The sequence below is a fragment of the Myotis lucifugus genome, unplaced genomic scaffold (assembly GCF_000147115.1).
Source record: "Myotis lucifugus unplaced genomic scaffold, Myoluc2.0 scaffold_3, whole genome shotgun sequence".
Lineage (NCBI taxonomy): Eukaryota > Metazoa > Chordata > Mammalia > Chiroptera > Vespertilionidae > Myotis > Myotis lucifugus.
Window position 1 is genome coordinate 30,614,821 of NW_005871051.1, and position 18,082 is coordinate 30,632,902.

Sequence of the window (18,082 nt, forward strand, 5' to 3'; positions counted from 1 at the left end):
GAGCAGGTTTAACCACTTATTTCCAACAGGAAGCTCTGCCTGCACCCTGCTGGCAGGGCCGCCAGAGCCCACCCTGACCACAGGACTCCTGCTCAACTAAGCTCAGTAGGACCCAGGGTCCAGGACCCAGAGCAGGACCCCAGCCCCAGCTGTCCCAGCTCCATTTGCGGAAGGTGGTCCACGGCTCACCAGCCAGTGAGAGGAGGCAGAGCTGGCCCAGACCACCCAGATGGGGCTGTGCCAGGGGCAGCAGCTGGGGGCAGGGGGGTGCTCTTCTTGTCAGGTGGAGCAGTGACAGGGTCACTGGTGGTGACCGGCCCCCAAGAGGGCCTGAGGGAAGGACCTTCCCAAGGTGAATAGGATGTGGCTCAAGCCTGGCTCTGCCTCTAACCCACCAGCAGGGGCAGCACTCAGCACCTCTGGATACAGGGAAGCCGGAGGGCTGGACACCAGACAATTGCAGGCTGTGGCCTTCTGTGATGGGCTGACCTGTATCCCCAGAGTCCGTATGTGGAAGTCCTAACCCCAGGACCTCTTATGTGTCCTTACTTGGAAACAGGGTTATTGCCATAAATCCTTAAGATGAGGTTGTACTGGAATAAGGGGGGGGGGGGGGTGTCCCTGTGAAAGGGGGAATCGGGACACAGACAGAGTATGGAGGCAGAGATGGTGATGTCCCACCCGCCAAGGAGCACCGAGATTGCAGGAAACCACCAGAAGCCGGAGAGGCCTGGGGCAGCTTCTCTCCGGCCCCGGGGGAACCAGCCCTGCCCTCGCCTCACCTCAGGCCTCCAGGCTCCAGACGGTGGGACATGTCTGTTGTTTGACACTTTGTTAGGGCAGCCCTGAAACTCAATGTCTTCTGTCCCTAGAGAGATGAAGATGCAGACGATTTTATGTTTCTACGTCTCCTCATTATGAAAGTTTTCAAACATATGAGAACGTTTGAAAGTGATTACAGTGACCCTCACATGCCCGTCCCTTCGCTCCCACAGTAATTACTGTGTTTACTCTCATCCCCTTCTCTCTGCCCTTGGGAAGGAAGCTGCGGACAGACGTCACGACATTCCCCCTACATAGCTCAGCACATTTCTCCCCCAGATAAGAACATCTCGCACGTAATCACAAGATGACTAGCACCCTGAAAATTATAATAGTTCCGTAATGTCACCTAGTGCGTCGTCAGAGATCCCCAAGGTTGCCAGGAAGTCTTCATCGTCTTTTTTTATAGGCTCCGGGCTACAGCCACACTGCAGTTCGTTATTTCTCTGTAGTGCCTGCTCTTTTTATTGGTTGTGACGTTGACTTTCCGTCTTGTAGGATGATCCACGCAGGTGATGGTTCCCTGTGGTGCTGTTATCCTGCTCTTCTGTCCCGTGTTCCCCACCCTGAGAGGTGGATTCGGCCACTCCCTGTGGGCACGGGTGCTCCCCATGCTTTCTGAGGCTTCGCGTCTGATGGAGGGGCCTGGGCCACTCTGACAAATGCCAGGTCCGACTGTTTATTTGCGGAAGATCTTCCAATTATAAGGGTTTTCTGTGCAACCACAGCGGGCCCTAGCCCGGTTTCCCAAAGAGCTCAGCCCCTGTCCCTCTCCGAGCCCCCAGTAATGTGAGCACCGCTAACATTCTCGCCAGTGGCAGCACTTACATTATGGGTGGCACGTGGTGACTCTCCAACGCCTTCAACACATGCTCACCAGCGTCTTCAAGAGGAGACATTTCTTTCTTTTTTTTTCAACACCTTACAGATACCTTTTTAAAATATGTTTTTATTTAATTCAGTGAAAGAGGCAGGAAGAGAGAGAGAGAGAGAGAGAGAGAGAGAGAGAGAGGAGAGAGAGAGAGAGGAGAGAGAGAAACATCTATGAGAGAGAAGCATGGATTGACTGCCTCCTGCATACCCCCTACTGAGCATGGAGCCTGCAACCCAGGCATGTGCCCTGACTGGGAATCAAACATGCGGCCTCTCAGTGCATGGGACAATGCTCAACCAACTGAACCATATTGGCCTGGGCTGGGCCAGATAATTTTTGATTCTCAAATTGTCCTAAGTGTAGGTAGTAAATAAATTTTATAAGAAGCATAGGTCCCTGGGTCACCCCTCTGGGCAAAGGGGGCTCTTCCAGGGGAGTCAGAGGAGACACAGTCAATAGAAACAGGTCAGCAGGGTTGCTCCGAGGTGCCACTTACCAACCTCTCTGCGTCTCCTGCCTCCACCACGTGTGTGCACACACACACACACACACACACACACCAGCTCTGAGAGAACCCAGGTCCACACCCAGGCTAAGAAGGGTTGGAGCAGCTTCCTGGGCTGCGTGCAGTCAGTGGGCTCACAGACTGGCCTCCCGGGACCCAGTGAAGTTCTGGAACCGTTTATCCGAAGCAACGAATGCCTGCCCGCCCCATCGCCACCCTCCGCCCCCCCTTTGTGCTCCAGGACCACTGCCCCCCGCCCCACTCCACAAGTTCTGGGAAGGGCTGAGATGAGGTGGGTGAGCACTGGCACAGAGAGCCTTCCATAATTGTGTCAGCCATAGTGGAGGCTGTTTCTGGCCTTTTTCTTTAGATTTTAGGGGGAGGGAGGAATAGTTCCTATCTTTTTGTTGGACACACATTTGTTGAGCACCTGGTGTGTGTCAGACACTGTACCAGGCACTGGACACCCGAGAAGGAAGGACAGACAGCACCTCTGCCCTCACAGCAGTCCTCCACCATGCCCGAATAGTGAGTTCACCAGGGAGGCCTCAAAGCAGAGCTGCAAACCAATTTAACGAAAGCCTCGGTTGGGCAAGGGGTGCTGCTTGCCGGGCTGCCAGGTGATCCCAATGCAGGGTTGAGTCCCACCTGCCTCTTGAGTAACAGGAGAGGGAAAGGGAAGATCACATCCCAGGTGATGGAGAACCCGGGCCCCAGACCACAACGCATCCCAGCCACTGGCAGGGGGGCCTGGTGGAAATGAGTCCAAGGGCGTTTTAATAATAGATTCTAGCACAGCAATGCTAGTTTGACAAGACGGGAGTAAAATAGACATCGATGTAAGGGCATCCTGTCAATGTCATCCTTACTTCCATACTTCTGTCCCATCTATCAAAGCATCAGAAATTTCTCTGAACGCCTTGCATTTGGGAGTGAAGACTCGGGACCTGGGAGCAGCCTGGTTGGTCTTAACACATTGCAGACGGATCACGAGAATTCTCGCGGTTTCTGTTCTAAGGCTTGTGGCCAATCACGAGAATTCTTTAAAAAGATATTCGTTTGTAAGAACATGTAATAAATAACTTCAAATGCAATGGGTACTTAATTTTAAAGCATGCCTTTAACATTTATGTAAAACGTTTTTTGTACTCATTCAATAGAAACTTATCTGGCCACTGGGTAAAGCTAGCAATAAAACCACTGGTCCGTTAAGTGATGGTAGATCGCCATCTAGTGGCCAGGGGAGCAGAGGGAATAATCTTGTGAAAAACTGTCCAACTTTACTACATACAGTTAGAAACTGCAACACATATTGGAATAGGTTATCAGATTTCGCCTGTGAAATTATCTTCAAAAAACATTGTCTAAGGTAGCCCTGGCCAGTGTTGCTTGGTGGTCACCAAGATTACCGGTCAGGGCACATGCCCAGGTTGTGGGCTTGATCCCCCGCAATAGGCAACCAATCGATATTGTGGATGTTTCTCTCTCATCAATGTCTCTCTCTCTCTTTCTCTCTCTCTCTCAAAATCAATAAAAACATTTAAAAACAAACCACCAAGGTATCAGGCCCTTTTCTTTATCTATCCCTTAGCTTTTCTCAAAGGTCATGACAAGAAAGCGCCTTGGGGCATCTGCTCTGATTGTGTCTAGAAAGGTCCCATGGAGTGTCCTTTAGAATAAGCACCAGGGCAGTCTGAGTGGCGGGACACCTGGGCTGTTTCCATCTCCCCAGGACAGAAGCCGGGTCTTCCAGGAGCCCACTCCCTGCCATTAGGATAACGCCTGCCCAGGTGTGATGATGCAGAGAGACTCAGGCACCTGGCTGATGGGTGAGCGAGGGAGCAGTAGCCAGAACTTAGGAGGGAGGCTGTGACCTTTGGCAGGGACACAGCCATGCTGTGATGTCCTTCCTGAGGGTGGAGCCTAGACAATGCCAGGCCTCCATGGCATGATCAGCCCCCTAGAAAAAAGAGAAGGCCTCAAAGGGGAGAGATGGAGCCTAGACAATGCCAGGCCTCTTTGGCGTGATCAGCCCCCTAGACCAGTGATGGCGAACCTTTTGAGCTCGGCGTGTCAGCATTTTGAAAAACCCTAACTTAACTCTGGTTCCGTGTCACATATAGAAATTTTTTGATATTTGCAACCATAGTAAAACAAAGACTTATATTTTTGATATTTATTTTATATATTTAAATGTCATTTAACAAAGAAAAATCAACCCAAAAAATGAGTTCGTGTGTCACCTCTGAGACGCGTGTCATAGGTTCGCCATCACTGCCCTAGACAATGCCAGGCCTCCATGGCGTGATCAGCCCCCTAGACAATGCCAGGCCTCCATGGCATGATCAGCCCCTGCCAGGGCCCATCACCAGCCGAGCCCCACTTGCGATCCAGGCCCAGGGGCCGGGCTGATGTCTCTATAAAGGGTGGATGAGAGCAGAGAGCAGACAGGAGGGGCCCCTAGAAATGCTGGTGCCCTTTAAATGCCAGGAAGTTCAAAGCCAACGGGATCGGAAATTTTCCATGTGTCCCTCTGTCCATTCTTACCATCAGTATAGCGAAGCCACCCTTTTTAGATGGTAACAACATCCTGTTTAAGATTCCAAACCTGCTTATCCTAGTCCCAGAGGCGAGGATGAAAACCAACATCAACCCCCCAAAACAGCCCCTCTGACAACTCCCCCTGCCACTGGGGCTCAGCTCCCACAGCGACCTCCTGGCCTCTGTGAAGGGGACAGGCAGTGATGAGGCTGGTGTGCCTGTGTCACCACTGGAGAGATGTCCTGTGCCACCTTTGTCACTGCCTGCTGCCTGAGCTGCCTCCCGAGTCCCTCACCACAAGCCCCCTAGGACGTGTGCAGCAAAACCCCCACCTTGCAAATGCACCAGAGACAAGGTTATAGAAAGCAGTTTAATTTTTTTAGAAAACCACCACTCCATTTCCCCTGGCACTGCCACCTCCCGCTGCACCTGCTCCGTCCTCTCCCCACTCCCAGATGCAGGTAGGCCTTGCCCAACACCAGGTCCCTGTTCCCTCTGACCCGTTTCATTCCTCGGAGGCGGGAGCAGCAGGGTGGATGGGCAGCCAGGCTGGACAGGTGCGCCCGGCCTGGGCACTGGGACTCAGTCTGTGTCTGGGTGCAGGCGGTGAGGCCATGGACACCGGTCCTCTCCTGAATGACTCCACGGGCTTTGGGAAGTGGTTCTTCGGAGAGATGCCGGCTTCCGGGCACCCCCGGGAACTCGCCAGTGTGAATGGAGAATCAGAGTCATGTACCACCGTCCACATGGCGCTTGGGTCAGGCTGGGGGGCTCCTCCTCGAGACCCTCCTGGAGTGGCTGTGGCTGCCTCTAGCGGGCGCAGCACTTGGCCCGCCCCATGGGCCCCTGGTTCAGGGCCAGCCGGGCACCTCCCCGCCGTGTCTGGTCCTCCTTCCTCTCCGCCCTCTGCAGCAGCTCTCGAGCTGTGAGCACAGACAGAGAGGGTGGTGGGATGAGGGAGCCCCCAGCTCTGCACAGCCCTGCACATCACCCGTCCTGGGGCCCCACCCCTCGCTGACATTCACCTGGAGCCATGAAGCTCGGCCCCGACTCTCCCGCTCACCTTCCAGTCCCTAGTGACATCCTGTTGGGTCCAGGACGCCAGAAAAGAAGGCCCGATGAGGCAGAGCCCGTGATGGCCCCACCCCCGGGCTCCCTGGGGCTCCCTGGGGCCCTCACTCACCAATGGCGCTGAAGGCTTCGGTCACCTGGTGGTTGAGTCTGGCCGAGGTCTCCATGAACAGCAAGCTCTGGCTCTCTGCAAACTCCTTGCCTTCCTGAGGAAACAGCCACAAACCCGCAGCACTCGCTCACAAAGCGTTCCCTAAGACGCTAGCCGACACTTTCTCTTCACCTATTCAACACCACACGTGGCTCGGTCACCATTGCCATTTGGGGGTTTGGTTTGGTTTTGTCTCCAGCTTGTGTGAGGCCTAAGTGAGCCTCCCAGCAGCAAGCCCCCCCAGCAGGCGCAGCCCTGGGGCTGACTCCGTGCTGTGCATTGGTGCTCCCGGACGGGGCCTCCCAGGACTCGGGTCACGAGGGCTGGGGGCTCCCCATACAGGCCCCTGCCCACATCTCCCGCAGCTCTTACTCCTCCAGGGTGGGTGCTTTTAGAAGAATGACAGCTATTTAAATTTTCTATCCTTGCTCAGTTCCTGGCAAAGAAAATTGACTTCTTCGTTTGAGCCTTCTTCACGAATGTATTAGACACAAGGAAAAATCTGAAAACCCACATCTCTCAGCGTGGGTGGGTGTGGGGGGTGTGGGTGTGCACGTGAGTGGGTGCGTGAGTGTGTGCAGGCAAACACAAGTGTATGCGTGAATGTGCGTGTACCTGTGGATGTACATGTGAGAATGTGTGTGTGCATACGTGTGGGTGGCTGTGCATACGAGGGGGGGTCAGGGTCACTCCTTTCTCCTCCTGGTGACATAATGACCCGTCCCCAGCTTTACCTCGAAGGTCACCTCCCGCTCCTCGCTGAGGTCTGTCTTGTTGCCGACCAGCATCACCACGACTTCTCCAGGGAGGAACTCCCGCTCCAGGTCCTTCAGCCACTGCTGAGCCTTGTGGAAAGAATCCTCAAAAAGGAAAAAAGAACCTCAGACAAATCTTACGGGCAGTCTTCATCAGCTATCCCAGGAAAGGAAAGCAGGTGTCCATGCCACATTGTATAAAGCATGCTATGATCCTATTGACATATGACAGCCCCCCCCCCCCCCCACGCACCCAACCCTACCCCACCCGGCCTGACCCATGAGGAGGATATCTGCTCGGTCTGGGCCACAGGGACCTCTTCCCCCACCAACAGTCCCAGGAGGCTAGACAGTGCCCTGCGGACCAGGTAGTGGGGCTCCTGCCCCGGGCCCCACGTAGCCCCTTCCCTCCCTGACCAGGCCCACCTGCTTCCCAGAACTCACTTCCCTTCCCTTCCTGCTCACCTGCCCCGCCACCTCCCTGCCCCCACCCACCCAGCAGGGCTATCCCTGCTCTTTCCTCCACATTCTGCTAGAACCTTCCTGCAGGAAGCCTCCATGACTCCCCCCGAGCCCCACCCTTCCACTCTCCTGCTCTAGGTGTCTGCTCACTGGTATTTAGCATCTGCCCTGATGATATTCCGTGTGTGGGATGTGCAGCCAGAGCTGTGCCTCCCTGTTTCTGTAACACCCCCTAACCAATAGCACCCCTAACCAATGACATCTGCAAAGACCCTTTCCCCAAATAAGGCCACACTCACAGGCTCTGGAGGCTAAGATTTGGGCGTAGCTTTTGGGAAACACAATTCCACCCACTGCAGACACAGGGCAGGGCGAACACAGGCAGATGCCTTGCGACGGGCGTGGAGACACGCCGGGCAGGGAGAGCCTTACCTTGCTGGTGATGTCGTACACCAACAGCGCTGCGTTGGCGCCCCTGAAGTAGAGGTGGCAGACGCTGTGGTACTTTTCCTGGCCAGCCGTGTCCCAGATCTCAAACTTCAGAGACGTAGCACCCAACTCCACCACCTTCGTGAAGAACGCACCTGGAACACGGAGGCCCAGGGCAGCTTTATCTGGAGGACCCGGCCTCCACCCACCGTTCAGGCCGGGCCGGCGCGAGGCCTGGGCTCAGCGAACCATTGGGGACACGTGCTTCCTGCCGCCCACAGCCACACACACACACACACACACACACACACACACACACACACGGGAAGGCTGAGCAAACACCTCTTCTGGAAGGTGGCAGTTTCCATCAAGAGCCAAGTGTCGCAAATAACTGCTGCAGACACTTCATAGACACACGGAGGCTTTGGGTGGGGACATAGGCTCCAGGGCCCTAACTCACAAATCTGAGCTTTGCTTGCCAAGGTGATGTGACTTTCACATCGTTGTTGGTGGCACCAACCAGAGTGTGTGGGGTGTGTCATACACAGAACAAGACAGGGGTGAGGAGGGGGCAGGAGAGGGGCTGAGGGCGGGGGCAGGGGAGCCAGCAGAAGGGGATGGGGGCGCCAGTCAAAGCTGCTGCCCTGTGCCCACCCAGACCCTGTGTGGAGTTTGAAGCCTGTTGGGAGATTCTTGAAATTAAAACTTTCACTGCAAGGCAGAGAGTTAGTTTCTAGGGCTGCTGTAACCAATTACCACAAACTGGGCAGCTTAAAACAGAAATATATTGCTTCCATTCTGGAGACCAGAGGTCAGAAATCAAGGCGTCATGGGGTAGGTTCCCCCCTAAGCTCTGAGAGAGAATCCTTTCCATGCCGTCTCCTGGCTTTGGTGGCAGCCGGCCCCGTCCGCGTTCCTGTGCTTGTAGACACATCACCCCCGTGTCTTCCTCCGGGTTCACATGGCCTTCTCCCCGTGTCTCCGAGTTCCGACGAGGTCCCAGTCGGTGGACTCAGGGTCCACCTGCAATCCAGCACAATCTCATCTTAACACCCCTAACCAATGACATCCGCAAAGACCCTTTTCCAAATAAGGCCACACTCACAGGCACTGGAGGCTAAGATTTGGACTTGGCTTTTGGGAAACACAATTCCGCCCACTGCAGACCGAGGGCTGGGTCAGGATTTCAGCACAGAGCTGGTCACATCATGATTCTCTCATGAGACTCTAGTTTGGGGAGACCGCCAACCAGGTCCTCTGCCGGCACGTCCCACATTTTCCTGCTTGTCCAGGAGCTTGAATCAGATAAACTCCCTATGTGTATGGACCGAATGTTTGTGTCCTCGCAAAATTCACAGGTTGAAGCCTAATCCCCAGTGTGAGGGTATGAAGAGGTGGCCTTTGGGGGGTGATTAGGGTTAGATGAGGTCCTGAGGGTGAGGCCCCTGTGATGGGATTAGTGCCCTTATGGGGAGAGACTCAGAGAGCCCTCCCTCTCTCCTCTCCCTCCCCTCGTGCAGGCAAAAAGAAGAGGCTACGGTGAGTGCGGTTAGCTGGCCGCCACCTACACACCAGCAGAAGGGCCTCAGGAAGTAGGCACCTTGATCGCGACTTCCAGCCCCAAAACGGCGGTGCTTGCAGGCGGCCAGAGCAGACTGACTGGGTCAAACAAAGCCGCAGTCTCTGTCTCAACGTGGGGACTGATGGCTCCCCGCTCACGCGGGCTCATGGGCAGGAGGGAAATGGACACAACACAGCAGGTGCTCCGTGGGACTGATGTCCTGAGGGTGCAGGCCGGTGCAGGCCGCGAACGGGCCTTGGAGGGGCTCTGTCAGCTGCACGACTTGGCCCCCTTGCTTCAACCTTCTACAGCTCAGCCCCCTCTTCACCATGGGCCAGGGGCGCCCTCTGCCCAGGTGGCTGTCGGCTGCCACACGAAGCCCCCTGCCTGCCCTCTGCTCTCCCGAACGAGTTGGGAATGTCAGCTGTTACTCCACATCCTTCGTTCGTTTTCCACCACGTCGAGTCCCATTTCTGAATCTGATGTTGGTTGTGCCTTAAAAGTCGTCACTGCAGGTTGCACGTGGGCACCTCCTCCATTCAGTAGCCAAGCTCCTGACAGTTCCCTTTTTTGTCTGAAAATGATGACAGCGGCTCCGCTTCAATCAATAGAAAGTCCCAATAAATTTTCAAGGGGTTCGGGGTTTTCAGTGCAAGTGGCGATGAGGCAGGAGTGACTGAGTAGTTACAGAAGACAGAAGCTTGTCTTCCCCGGAGAGAAACACAGGCCCTCAAGTAGGCCCTGGGTGGGACTGAGGCGACCTTTAACCCCACCCCGTAGACTCCTTGTCTCCAACTCGGAAAAGAGCCCTCGTTTATTACCTTCATTTTCAGAAACCCACTGATACTCGCTATATTAGTGAACGAATGAATGGATGGATGAGTGAGTGAATGAGTGAACTCAGAGAAACAGATGGCTTGTCCATGGCAGAGTCCAAATTTGAAACCAAAGCTCTGATTCTGAGTGAGGTGGCTTTCCACCCCGCCCGCGGCCTCCCGGGAGGACTGGCGTAAAGAACATGCTGGGTTTCCTTATTTTGGGTGGGGACCGGGGTTTTCACTGCAGGCGGGATGTGAAGGAGGCCAACAGCCCAGCAGACCACATAGACCTTGACCTCTGGGAGCCCTATCCTGGAGTCTCTTTCAGAAGAGCAGTGAGAGGGTCGGCCCTACTGCCCCCGCCCCCCATCCCCTCACCCCCTGAATCTAGGCCCGGCTGGTAAATAGTCCAGGCAGAAAGGTGGCTGATTGCTCACAGGTAACCTGCCCAGGGCAGTGCTTAGCAGAGGGAGACTGGGCAGGGTGAGAGGCCCCTTGGCCAGGTGGCTGAGTGGCAGAGCCTGGAGGGCTGCTCCCTGGCTCCTCCCAACCCCCACTCGACACAATCCCCACACCCAGCCCCTGGGGCCAGAGGCCCTGACCCTAAAGCTCCACCCCTGCAGACTCCGCTGAGCTCTGGAGGCTGTTGTGCCTCCCCGCCGGGACCTCATCCCCTCCCTGCCCGGGCCCATGATGCCCGAGGCTCCAGACAATGTCTGCCCCGAGTGCCTCTCCCTGGGTCACGCCCTGGCTTCTCCCCTTGGAGACTAAGAAAGGGTGTCGGTCCGTCACTTACACCCCACGGTTGGCAGGATGCTCTTGAAGTCGTTCTTCACGTATCGGAGAGCCAGGCTGGACTTGCCCACAGAGCCGCTTCCCAGGAGGACCAGCTTGAACACGTGGGGCTGCCCCGCCCCGGGCTGGGGGCGCCCGTCTGCCTGCGCCATGGCCTGTGGAGACACACAACGTCCGCCACCAAATAACCTCAGCACCTTCACCCGCAGCACTGCCTCCCAGCGGAGGGCAGACAGTCTGGGATGGATGAACAGACAGAGGGACTGATGGAGCTCCAGGTCACTGCTCCGCTCTGCACCCCAACTCCTCATCTGGAAAGTGGGGGACCGAGCTCAGTGGTTAGAGCATTGGCCAGCTGTGAGGAATGTGAGCAGCTGTGTGTGGGAAGCGCGGCGGCGGTGCCCAGCAGAGACCACTGTACAATAAAGGGCTGCAGGCCCTGAGCAGTGGTGGGCCAGTTACCATATGGGCCGACTGTCCTCATTCCACAAATCCTCCCTTTTTAAAAATCTACTACTTTTTCCAAAAAGTGTCTGAAACATCTGGGAGGTAAAGTACTCTCTCTGTTCAGGGTGAACGGATTTAAAAAAAAAAAAAATCTAGCCCTTGCTGGCTTGTTCGTGGTTAGAGGGTTGGTCAGCTCACCAAAGAGATTCGATTCAGCCCCGATCAGGGAGCAGGGAGTATGCAGAAGGCTCTCTCTCTCTCCCCCCCCCCTCTCTCTCTCTCTCTCTCTCTCTCTCTCTCTCTCTCTCTCTCTCCTACCCCCTCTCCCACCCCCATCTATCATTCCACTCTCTTTTTAAAACAATCAATGGAAATACATACTCGGGTGAGGATTTAAAAAAAAAAACTACCTAAAAGGGGATGGTGTTTCAAAAATATCTGTCTAAAAAATGTTGTTGTTTCAAGGATCTCAAAACACGTTACCTTCCTGTGGTTCGGGAGACCCCGAACCCACCCTGAGGTGCCCTGCAGGAAAACAGCTCTGCGGTCAAAATAAGTTTGGGCAAACCCTGCATATGTGTTCACTGTGGAAACTTACAGACACAGAGCACATGGGGGGAAAGGAGACCATTCTATGGACCTCATGCAGGGTCACCCCCATCCACCACGGCCAGCCGAGCGCATCTCACCCACGTCCCAGATCCCCCAGCACAGAGATTAGTCTGAAGCAAGTCCCCGACATGCTGTTCTTCCATCTGCAGCTCTCAGTCTACATGCACGCATCCTTGTTTCCTTTACAATGTGTCTGTGGAGAAGCCAGAGCATCCCGTGGCTTCCTAGCCTGACTTGCTGATTGTATCCCTAGGTCGCCATTGACTGTGTTCCTGCGAGCCCTGTCTTTTCCGTAGTGTGGTGGTTCAAAACAGAAACCTGGTCAGATAACAGGCTATTTTTTGGCGAGAATGCTTCGTGAGTGTGGTGGACATTTCCCAGGAGGCAAATAGTGTGCAGGAGTCTCCTTGTGATGCTGCGACCACTGACGAGCATTATCAGAGCCTATTTTTAGGGGGCTGCAAAACGATGGCATTTTTAAAAATTTTTAATCCTCACCTGAGGCTGTGTTTTTATTGATTGTAGGGAGAGAGGAAGGGAGCCAGAGAGAGAAACATTGCTGCAAGAGAGAAGCATCCATCAGTTGTCTCCTGTAGTCATTCCAAGCAGGGATCGAACCCGCAACCTCTTTGGTGTACGGGTCAACGCTCAACCAACTGAGCCACCTGGCCAGGGCAATAGTGGCATTTTAACACCATTTGTCTTTGCTTATTACATGGATTGCTTCCAGAAAGAAGGACTTCCCTAAAAAATATCCAAACCCTCCACAGGCAGTCACCTGGGTGGAAAAGAGGGAGGCCCCCACCCAGGGTCGGGTGGGAAGAAGGAAGGGGAGGAAGTTTGGAGAGGAAAGCCGAGGTGGGGTGGGGGTGGGGGGCGTGGAGAGCAGTGAGAAGAGGACCAAGCTCCCCGGCGGTCCCAACAAGCACCACGGTTACAGACTGCCCTGGTCGCCCGCCAGGACAGACGAGAAGAGAGTTTGGGATGGAAATCTCAAAACAAACAGGACTGAGTCCTCGATTCCAACAAAGCTGTCCTAAATAGAACGTGACTGGAGCGTGGTGGGCCCAGCAGAGCAGGGGCACGGGCTCTCCCACGCCTGGGGAAGCGGGGTCAAGTAACAGGTCTGGAACGCCCCTCAAAGGGACACTCTGGGGTTTCACCATCCAGTGTGATGCCTCATGGTACGAACGTATGACGTTTCAGAGAGGGGTTAGGGAGATAAAAGTGCTTACATAAAAGTTTTCCATCCATGTTTTTCTAAAGCTCCCCATTATCTGCTGTGGAGACTAAAAAATATATTACTACTTTCTCTCCCACCTTCTCAGTTCCTCTGGCTTGGCTACTCATCCAATTAACAGAGACAGATTAACAGGAGAAAATCAAAGTTGTTAACACACATGCACAGGGAATTCACATAGACATGAAAACCCCAGACAGTGAGGGAACATCAGGGATATGAGACATTTTTGGACAAAGGAGTGAGAATGGGCGATTTACAGGTAGTTGACACACACACACACACACACACACAGGCACACGGCAGGAAAGCCCCAGGGACACTGGTTTCCAGCGAGCAGGCCTGGAGTCTTCCCGACTAGAGTGAGGGCAAAGGTCCTTAAGGTCGTGAAGCCAAGCCTCCCTTCCTGAAGCAGGTTTGTCTAAACCTCTTCAGGGTCAAAAGTTCTTTTTGAGTCTTTTCTTTCTTAATAAACAGCTTGAAATCCATATCCCAAAAGGTAGCTTCAAGACGGCAAAACTCTGCTTCCCTTCACTGATGAGGCTGAGGACCACCGCTATGATTTTGTCCATTTTCTTCACAGAAGTAACAGTGCCTCTAATAACTAATGGAGGGAGCCCAGCCGGCATGGCTCAGTGGTTGAGCGTCAACCTATGAACCAGGAGGTCATGGTTCGATTCCCATGCCTGGGTTGTGGGCTCGATCCCCAGTGGCGGGCATGCAGGAGGCAGCCGATCAATGATTCCTTCTCATCATTGATGTTCCTATCTCTCTCCCTCTCCCTTCCTCTCTGAAATCAATAAAAATATATTTTATAAATAAATAACAGAGGGAGGGGAGCGAGGAAGAAAGGGAGGGAGGGAAGAAAACACAGGGTACTGTGGAAAACAGGAAAAGGCAAATAACCCATCAAAACACCAATGTTTTGAAACATTTGCCTGAACTGAGAAATTTCTTGGAGCCTGAGGCCGAAGAGGAGTGACTTGGGAAGGAGCAGGGTCTCCGCTGAGAATTAGCAGGGGCGGGCTCTAGGAGCAATCTGGTCTAGACCTGCCCGGGTCTGCCTGGTCCTGCTGGGGTGTCGGGGCTCTGGGCGCCCAGGGTTCCTGCATCCCACAGACCCACCGGCACTTGGTGAGGGTGCTGGAGGAGCATTCTGCTCTCGGAGAGCCCACCCACCCGTGCAGAACTCCAAGCAATTCATTCACAGATTCTGACCCCTGGTAGGTAGAAAATGAAACCCAAAGGCAACGTACACAACCTGAAAGTGGGAAAGCACCTGAAAAGCCAGCTGGCTTCCGGGAATGAAATTTACAGCCCTGGGGATTCAGCAAGTCCAGACTCCCGCGAAGCCCAGAGAGATAGCAAGAGGTCAGAGTTCAACATCACCAGAGAGTTTCCAACTACTCTCCGTCAAATACACCGGGACGGCCTGGGGGAAGGGCTGCTGATCTGTTCGCTTCTCTCTGTTGGGGGTGATACAAATCTCCCTCGGCTGGCGGCCTCCTCTCTGGTCCTGCAGCTGCCAGCCTGGCCCCGATCATGTGTCCAGTCCCCATAAATAGCATTTAATAAAACAGACTTCATGGGGCCCAGGTCCTGCTCCTCTTCTCCAGTGAAATTATCTCAGTTTTAACTCTACCTTAATTCGTAGAACTAATTTTTTAATGACTTATTGCTCTTGCTGGGCTGTAACCTCTAATGAGATTTAATTTATATAATTATTTTGTTAATATCTGCTCCCTCCCACTGGGCTGCAGCCACTCAAGAGTGCATGGACTGTATTCCTGGGGCACACAGTAGGTGTTCCATAAATATCTCAGAAACCCACACGGACTCACTTAGCAAGAAGCCCTCATTGGACAGACGTGCTGTTTCCAGAGCATGGTTTGCACAGCCAGTCACACCAGGCAGCCCGGCACGTGGTGAACTGGTACAGGCAAAGCAGGGAGCAGAAGGGCCTCCAGCCGCTCAGCTCCCAGTGGCCAAGAAAAGTAGCAAGTGACTCACTCAAAGGCCACCCTGTGAGGGTGCGAGGGTGAGGAGCGGAGCTTATTGAGCCGGGCTGCCCTGAGCCTCCTATGGAGCTGAGCAGGAGGACTCTGGGGGCCCCTGCATTACCCCGCCTTACTGGGAGCCAGCAGCTCCTCTAAGACAAACAGGCAGAATTAGGAGCCCAACGGCGGCCTTCACACCCACACGAGATGCACTGGGCCCTGGCGTGACTTCAGCGAGTCAGGAAAGTGCAGGACTCACTCCTAATGCACAGCATGGAGTTTACAGCTAACAATACTGCATTTTATACCTCGAAGTTGCTGAGAGAGTAGATCTTCAATTCTCACCACAAAAGAACAGTACTTAAGTGACAGGCTGGAGGTGTTACCTGACGCGATGGTGGTCATCGTGTTGCAATAGTGAATACAACATGTTACGCCTCTTAACTTACACTGTCTCATACATCAGTTACACTGGATAGAACCGGGAAGGGGGGATCCTCGAGCTTTCTGTGCCTCCTGGGCTCGTACGTTGTTTCTGGCTGGAAGTTCTTAAGGCACCTGCTTAGGCGCGGGTGGTCCATTGACTGGTGCTGTAATTATTACTTTCTGTAATACACAGAAAGTCCTGACACACCTGCAGTGATGCGTTCTCACGCATCGATAGCCCTCAAGTTCTCCTTGCTATCTTTGTGTACCAGTTAGTAACATTCTTCTTGAGTCAAGAAAATCTTTAGCCCAAAACATGTTTTAATTAACCAAAGTAGGTGGACTATGAATGCCTAGACCATTTCTGAAATTCCAGGTGCCTGTGTCTTACTCCTTTGGCAATGATACATCTTTGTTGAAAAATATTATTTTACTATCAGTATAAATACATCATGCTCAATATGAAAAAATTAAATTACTCATAATCCCATGCCCTTAATACAACCAGGAATAGCATTTTGCTTACTTTCTTCTAGTTTTTTAATGAATCATAAAAACAAACAAACCAAAACCCATAGTTTTAACATATACTTTTGTATCCTACCTTTCAAACAACAACATCTATCAAAGGCAGTTTTGCACATTGCTACATATTATGTATGTTCAATGACCATGTAACATTCCTACAACTATTCTAATTTAATGAGCCATTTTCCTACCACTGGAGCATCACTAGGTTTTAATTCTTTTCTCTGTAATGAATCAGCCTCAGTGAGCATTTTTATGTATAATTTTTGTGTGATTACAGTTGTAAGCTTTCGCTAATCAGAGGTTGAAGCCCTCTGTTCAGAGCGAAAATTGAAAACTCCAGGCCTGACCCCACCTCCAGATCTTAATCAAGGCGGGTCTTTGAAGTCTGTAAGGGAGAAGCTCCAGGAATGTGGACTGGGGAGCAGGGCTAATAGACACTCTCTCTAGCATCTCCGTTTGGGGCCTTTCATTCCTTACAAGCCTCCCTCCTGCCCACCACAGCAAAAGGAAGGGCTGCAAGCTACCTAGTCGGGGAGGACATTCCAGGGCGGGGCTGGCTCACTGAGTCTCCCATCAGGCGTCCCTCGAGTGACCCTCCCAGCACGGAAAGAACTGAGATTACTGTGAGGTTCCCGTACTGACTGCGCACCTGGATCCTCCTCGCTGCGAGCACTTTACCCGCAAGGCCTGTCACTGCAATCTAAGCAGGAATCTCCTGCCAGGACCCCGACCTCCCTGAGCCAGGTCCTACACGGCACTGTGGCCCTCGGTCCCACAGACTCCTTCCCCTCACTGTGCCCTTGTGATCATTCATGTGTGGGTACACAGACAGACACACACAGACACAATTATCCGCATAGAGAGACACACACACAGACACACACAGAGATAGACACAAACACACATACACACACAGAGACACACACACACACATATATACACACACGCAGACACTGCCAAGTATATAGAAGTTTAAACAATGACTCACGTGTTCCCAGGCCTGGTCACTTCCCGGGAGGCTGACAGGCCATCATAACCGGGCCTGCGGGGCCCCTACCTGCCTCCCTCTGCCCTGGGGAAAGGTCGGCTTCCCGTACCAGGCAGCCGGCTGAGCGGTGGCCAGGGCAGCTGGGTGGGTGGAGGCCGGGCTCCAGCAGAGATGGGGGAGAAGCAGCCCAGCCCCCGCCCCCCCGGTCCCTAAGACAGGCCACTTCCTTCTGCCAGGCTCCCAGGGCAAGGTCCTCTGGTCACGTGGCCACCTAGGTGGAGGCTGGACCTTAGAGCGGGCCCAGCAGCAGCACCTGGGCGCCCAGCCGGAAGTGAGCCTCCTGTCAGGGGTTTGTGTCACCTGATGCCCCCAGTTCCTGAGCCTCCTGGGGGCCTCATTTCAGCTCCTTCCTCGGGCTGCTGGCAGCTTTGCCCACTCGGCAAAGGAGAGAAGGCAGAGAACTCGGTCCTTCCACGGACAGCGGGAGCCAGCTCCTGGGGACCTGCACCTGGAATCAGACGCCAGCCAGGCGGGCTGGGTCGGGTCAGATGACAGCTCCTGGCCGGGTGCCACCTGGGGACAGGGTGCTGTGGGTCTCTAATGCCATCTGCCAGCTTTGTCACCCTCCAACCTGACTGTGTTCCTCTGTGGAACCAGGATCTTGGGAGCCATTGCAGAAGCCCGCCTACCATAGTGCCCGAGCCAAAGCGCCCAGGGAAGGCGCGCCACGCCCAGGTGACACACAGGGAACCAACACCTGGGGCCTCGGGCTCAGGCTCAGGCTGAACCCAAACAACCTACTGGCCCCTCCCCTCGTCGAGAGGCCCAGGGGCACCACGGACACTGAGCTCAGATACCCAGGAGGCTGGGCTCCTCGCTGCTGTGGTCTCAGGGGTGCCCAACCTGCAGTCTGGGCAGCCGTTCCCTGAAACCTGCAGGGCCCTCCCACAGGCACTCAGCACGCCGCTGCCCCTCTGTTCCCCCACCTCCCAGGCGAGGGCGCTGGGCCAGAGGCTCCCTGTGGCCACCGCGATCGGGTCTCAGCACCAGAGCCACC

At 54.1% G+C, this 18,082-nt stretch overlaps 1 protein-coding gene across 3 annotated transcripts; it reads right to left on the reverse strand.

Moving 5' to 3' along the window:
• Positions 1-5,098: 5,098 nt before the first annotated feature.
• On the reverse strand, positions 5,099-17,789 carry RAB17 (RAB17, member RAS oncogene family). 3 transcript variants are annotated; one of them, XM_023762764.1, is made up of 7 exons: positions 17,026-17,789; positions 12,342-12,402; positions 10,786-10,939; positions 7,614-7,765; positions 6,699-6,824; positions 5,926-6,019; positions 5,099-5,665 (listed from the first exon to the last, which is right to left on the reverse strand). In XM_023762764.1, exons 3-7 carry the CDS (start codon positions 10,934-10,936, stop codon positions 5,553-5,555), a joined length of 636 nt encoding a protein of 211 aa, XP_023618532.1. In that variant the 5' UTR covers positions 10,937-10,939; positions 12,342-12,402; positions 17,026-17,789; the 3' UTR covers positions 5,099-5,552. The 3 variants fall into 3 exon arrangements, with proteins under 3 accessions (XP_023618532.1, XP_023618535.1, XP_014319610.1); XM_023762767.1 differs by lacking the exon at positions 12,342-12,402 and having other exon boundaries at positions 17,534-17,789; XM_014464124.2 differs by lacking the exon at positions 12,342-12,402 and having other exon boundaries at positions 17,026-17,788.
• Positions 17,790-18,082: the final 293 nt, after the last annotated feature.

Bases quoted from the DNA above. Each gene is read 5' to 3' on its own strand.
- RAB17 (XM_023762767.1), bottom strand. From the start codon at position 10,936: ATGGCGCAGGCAGACGGGCGCCCCCAGCCCGGGGCGGGGCAGCCCCAC. The intron at 6,825-7,613 runs GTAAGGCTCTCC...TTCCTTTTTGAG, and splicing joins TGTACGACATCACCAGCAAG to GATTCTTTCCACAAGGCTCA. The intron at 5,666-5,925 runs GTGAGTGAGGGC...CTGTGCTCACAG, and splicing joins CGAAGCCTTCAGCGCCATTG to CTCGAGAGCTGCTGCAGAGG.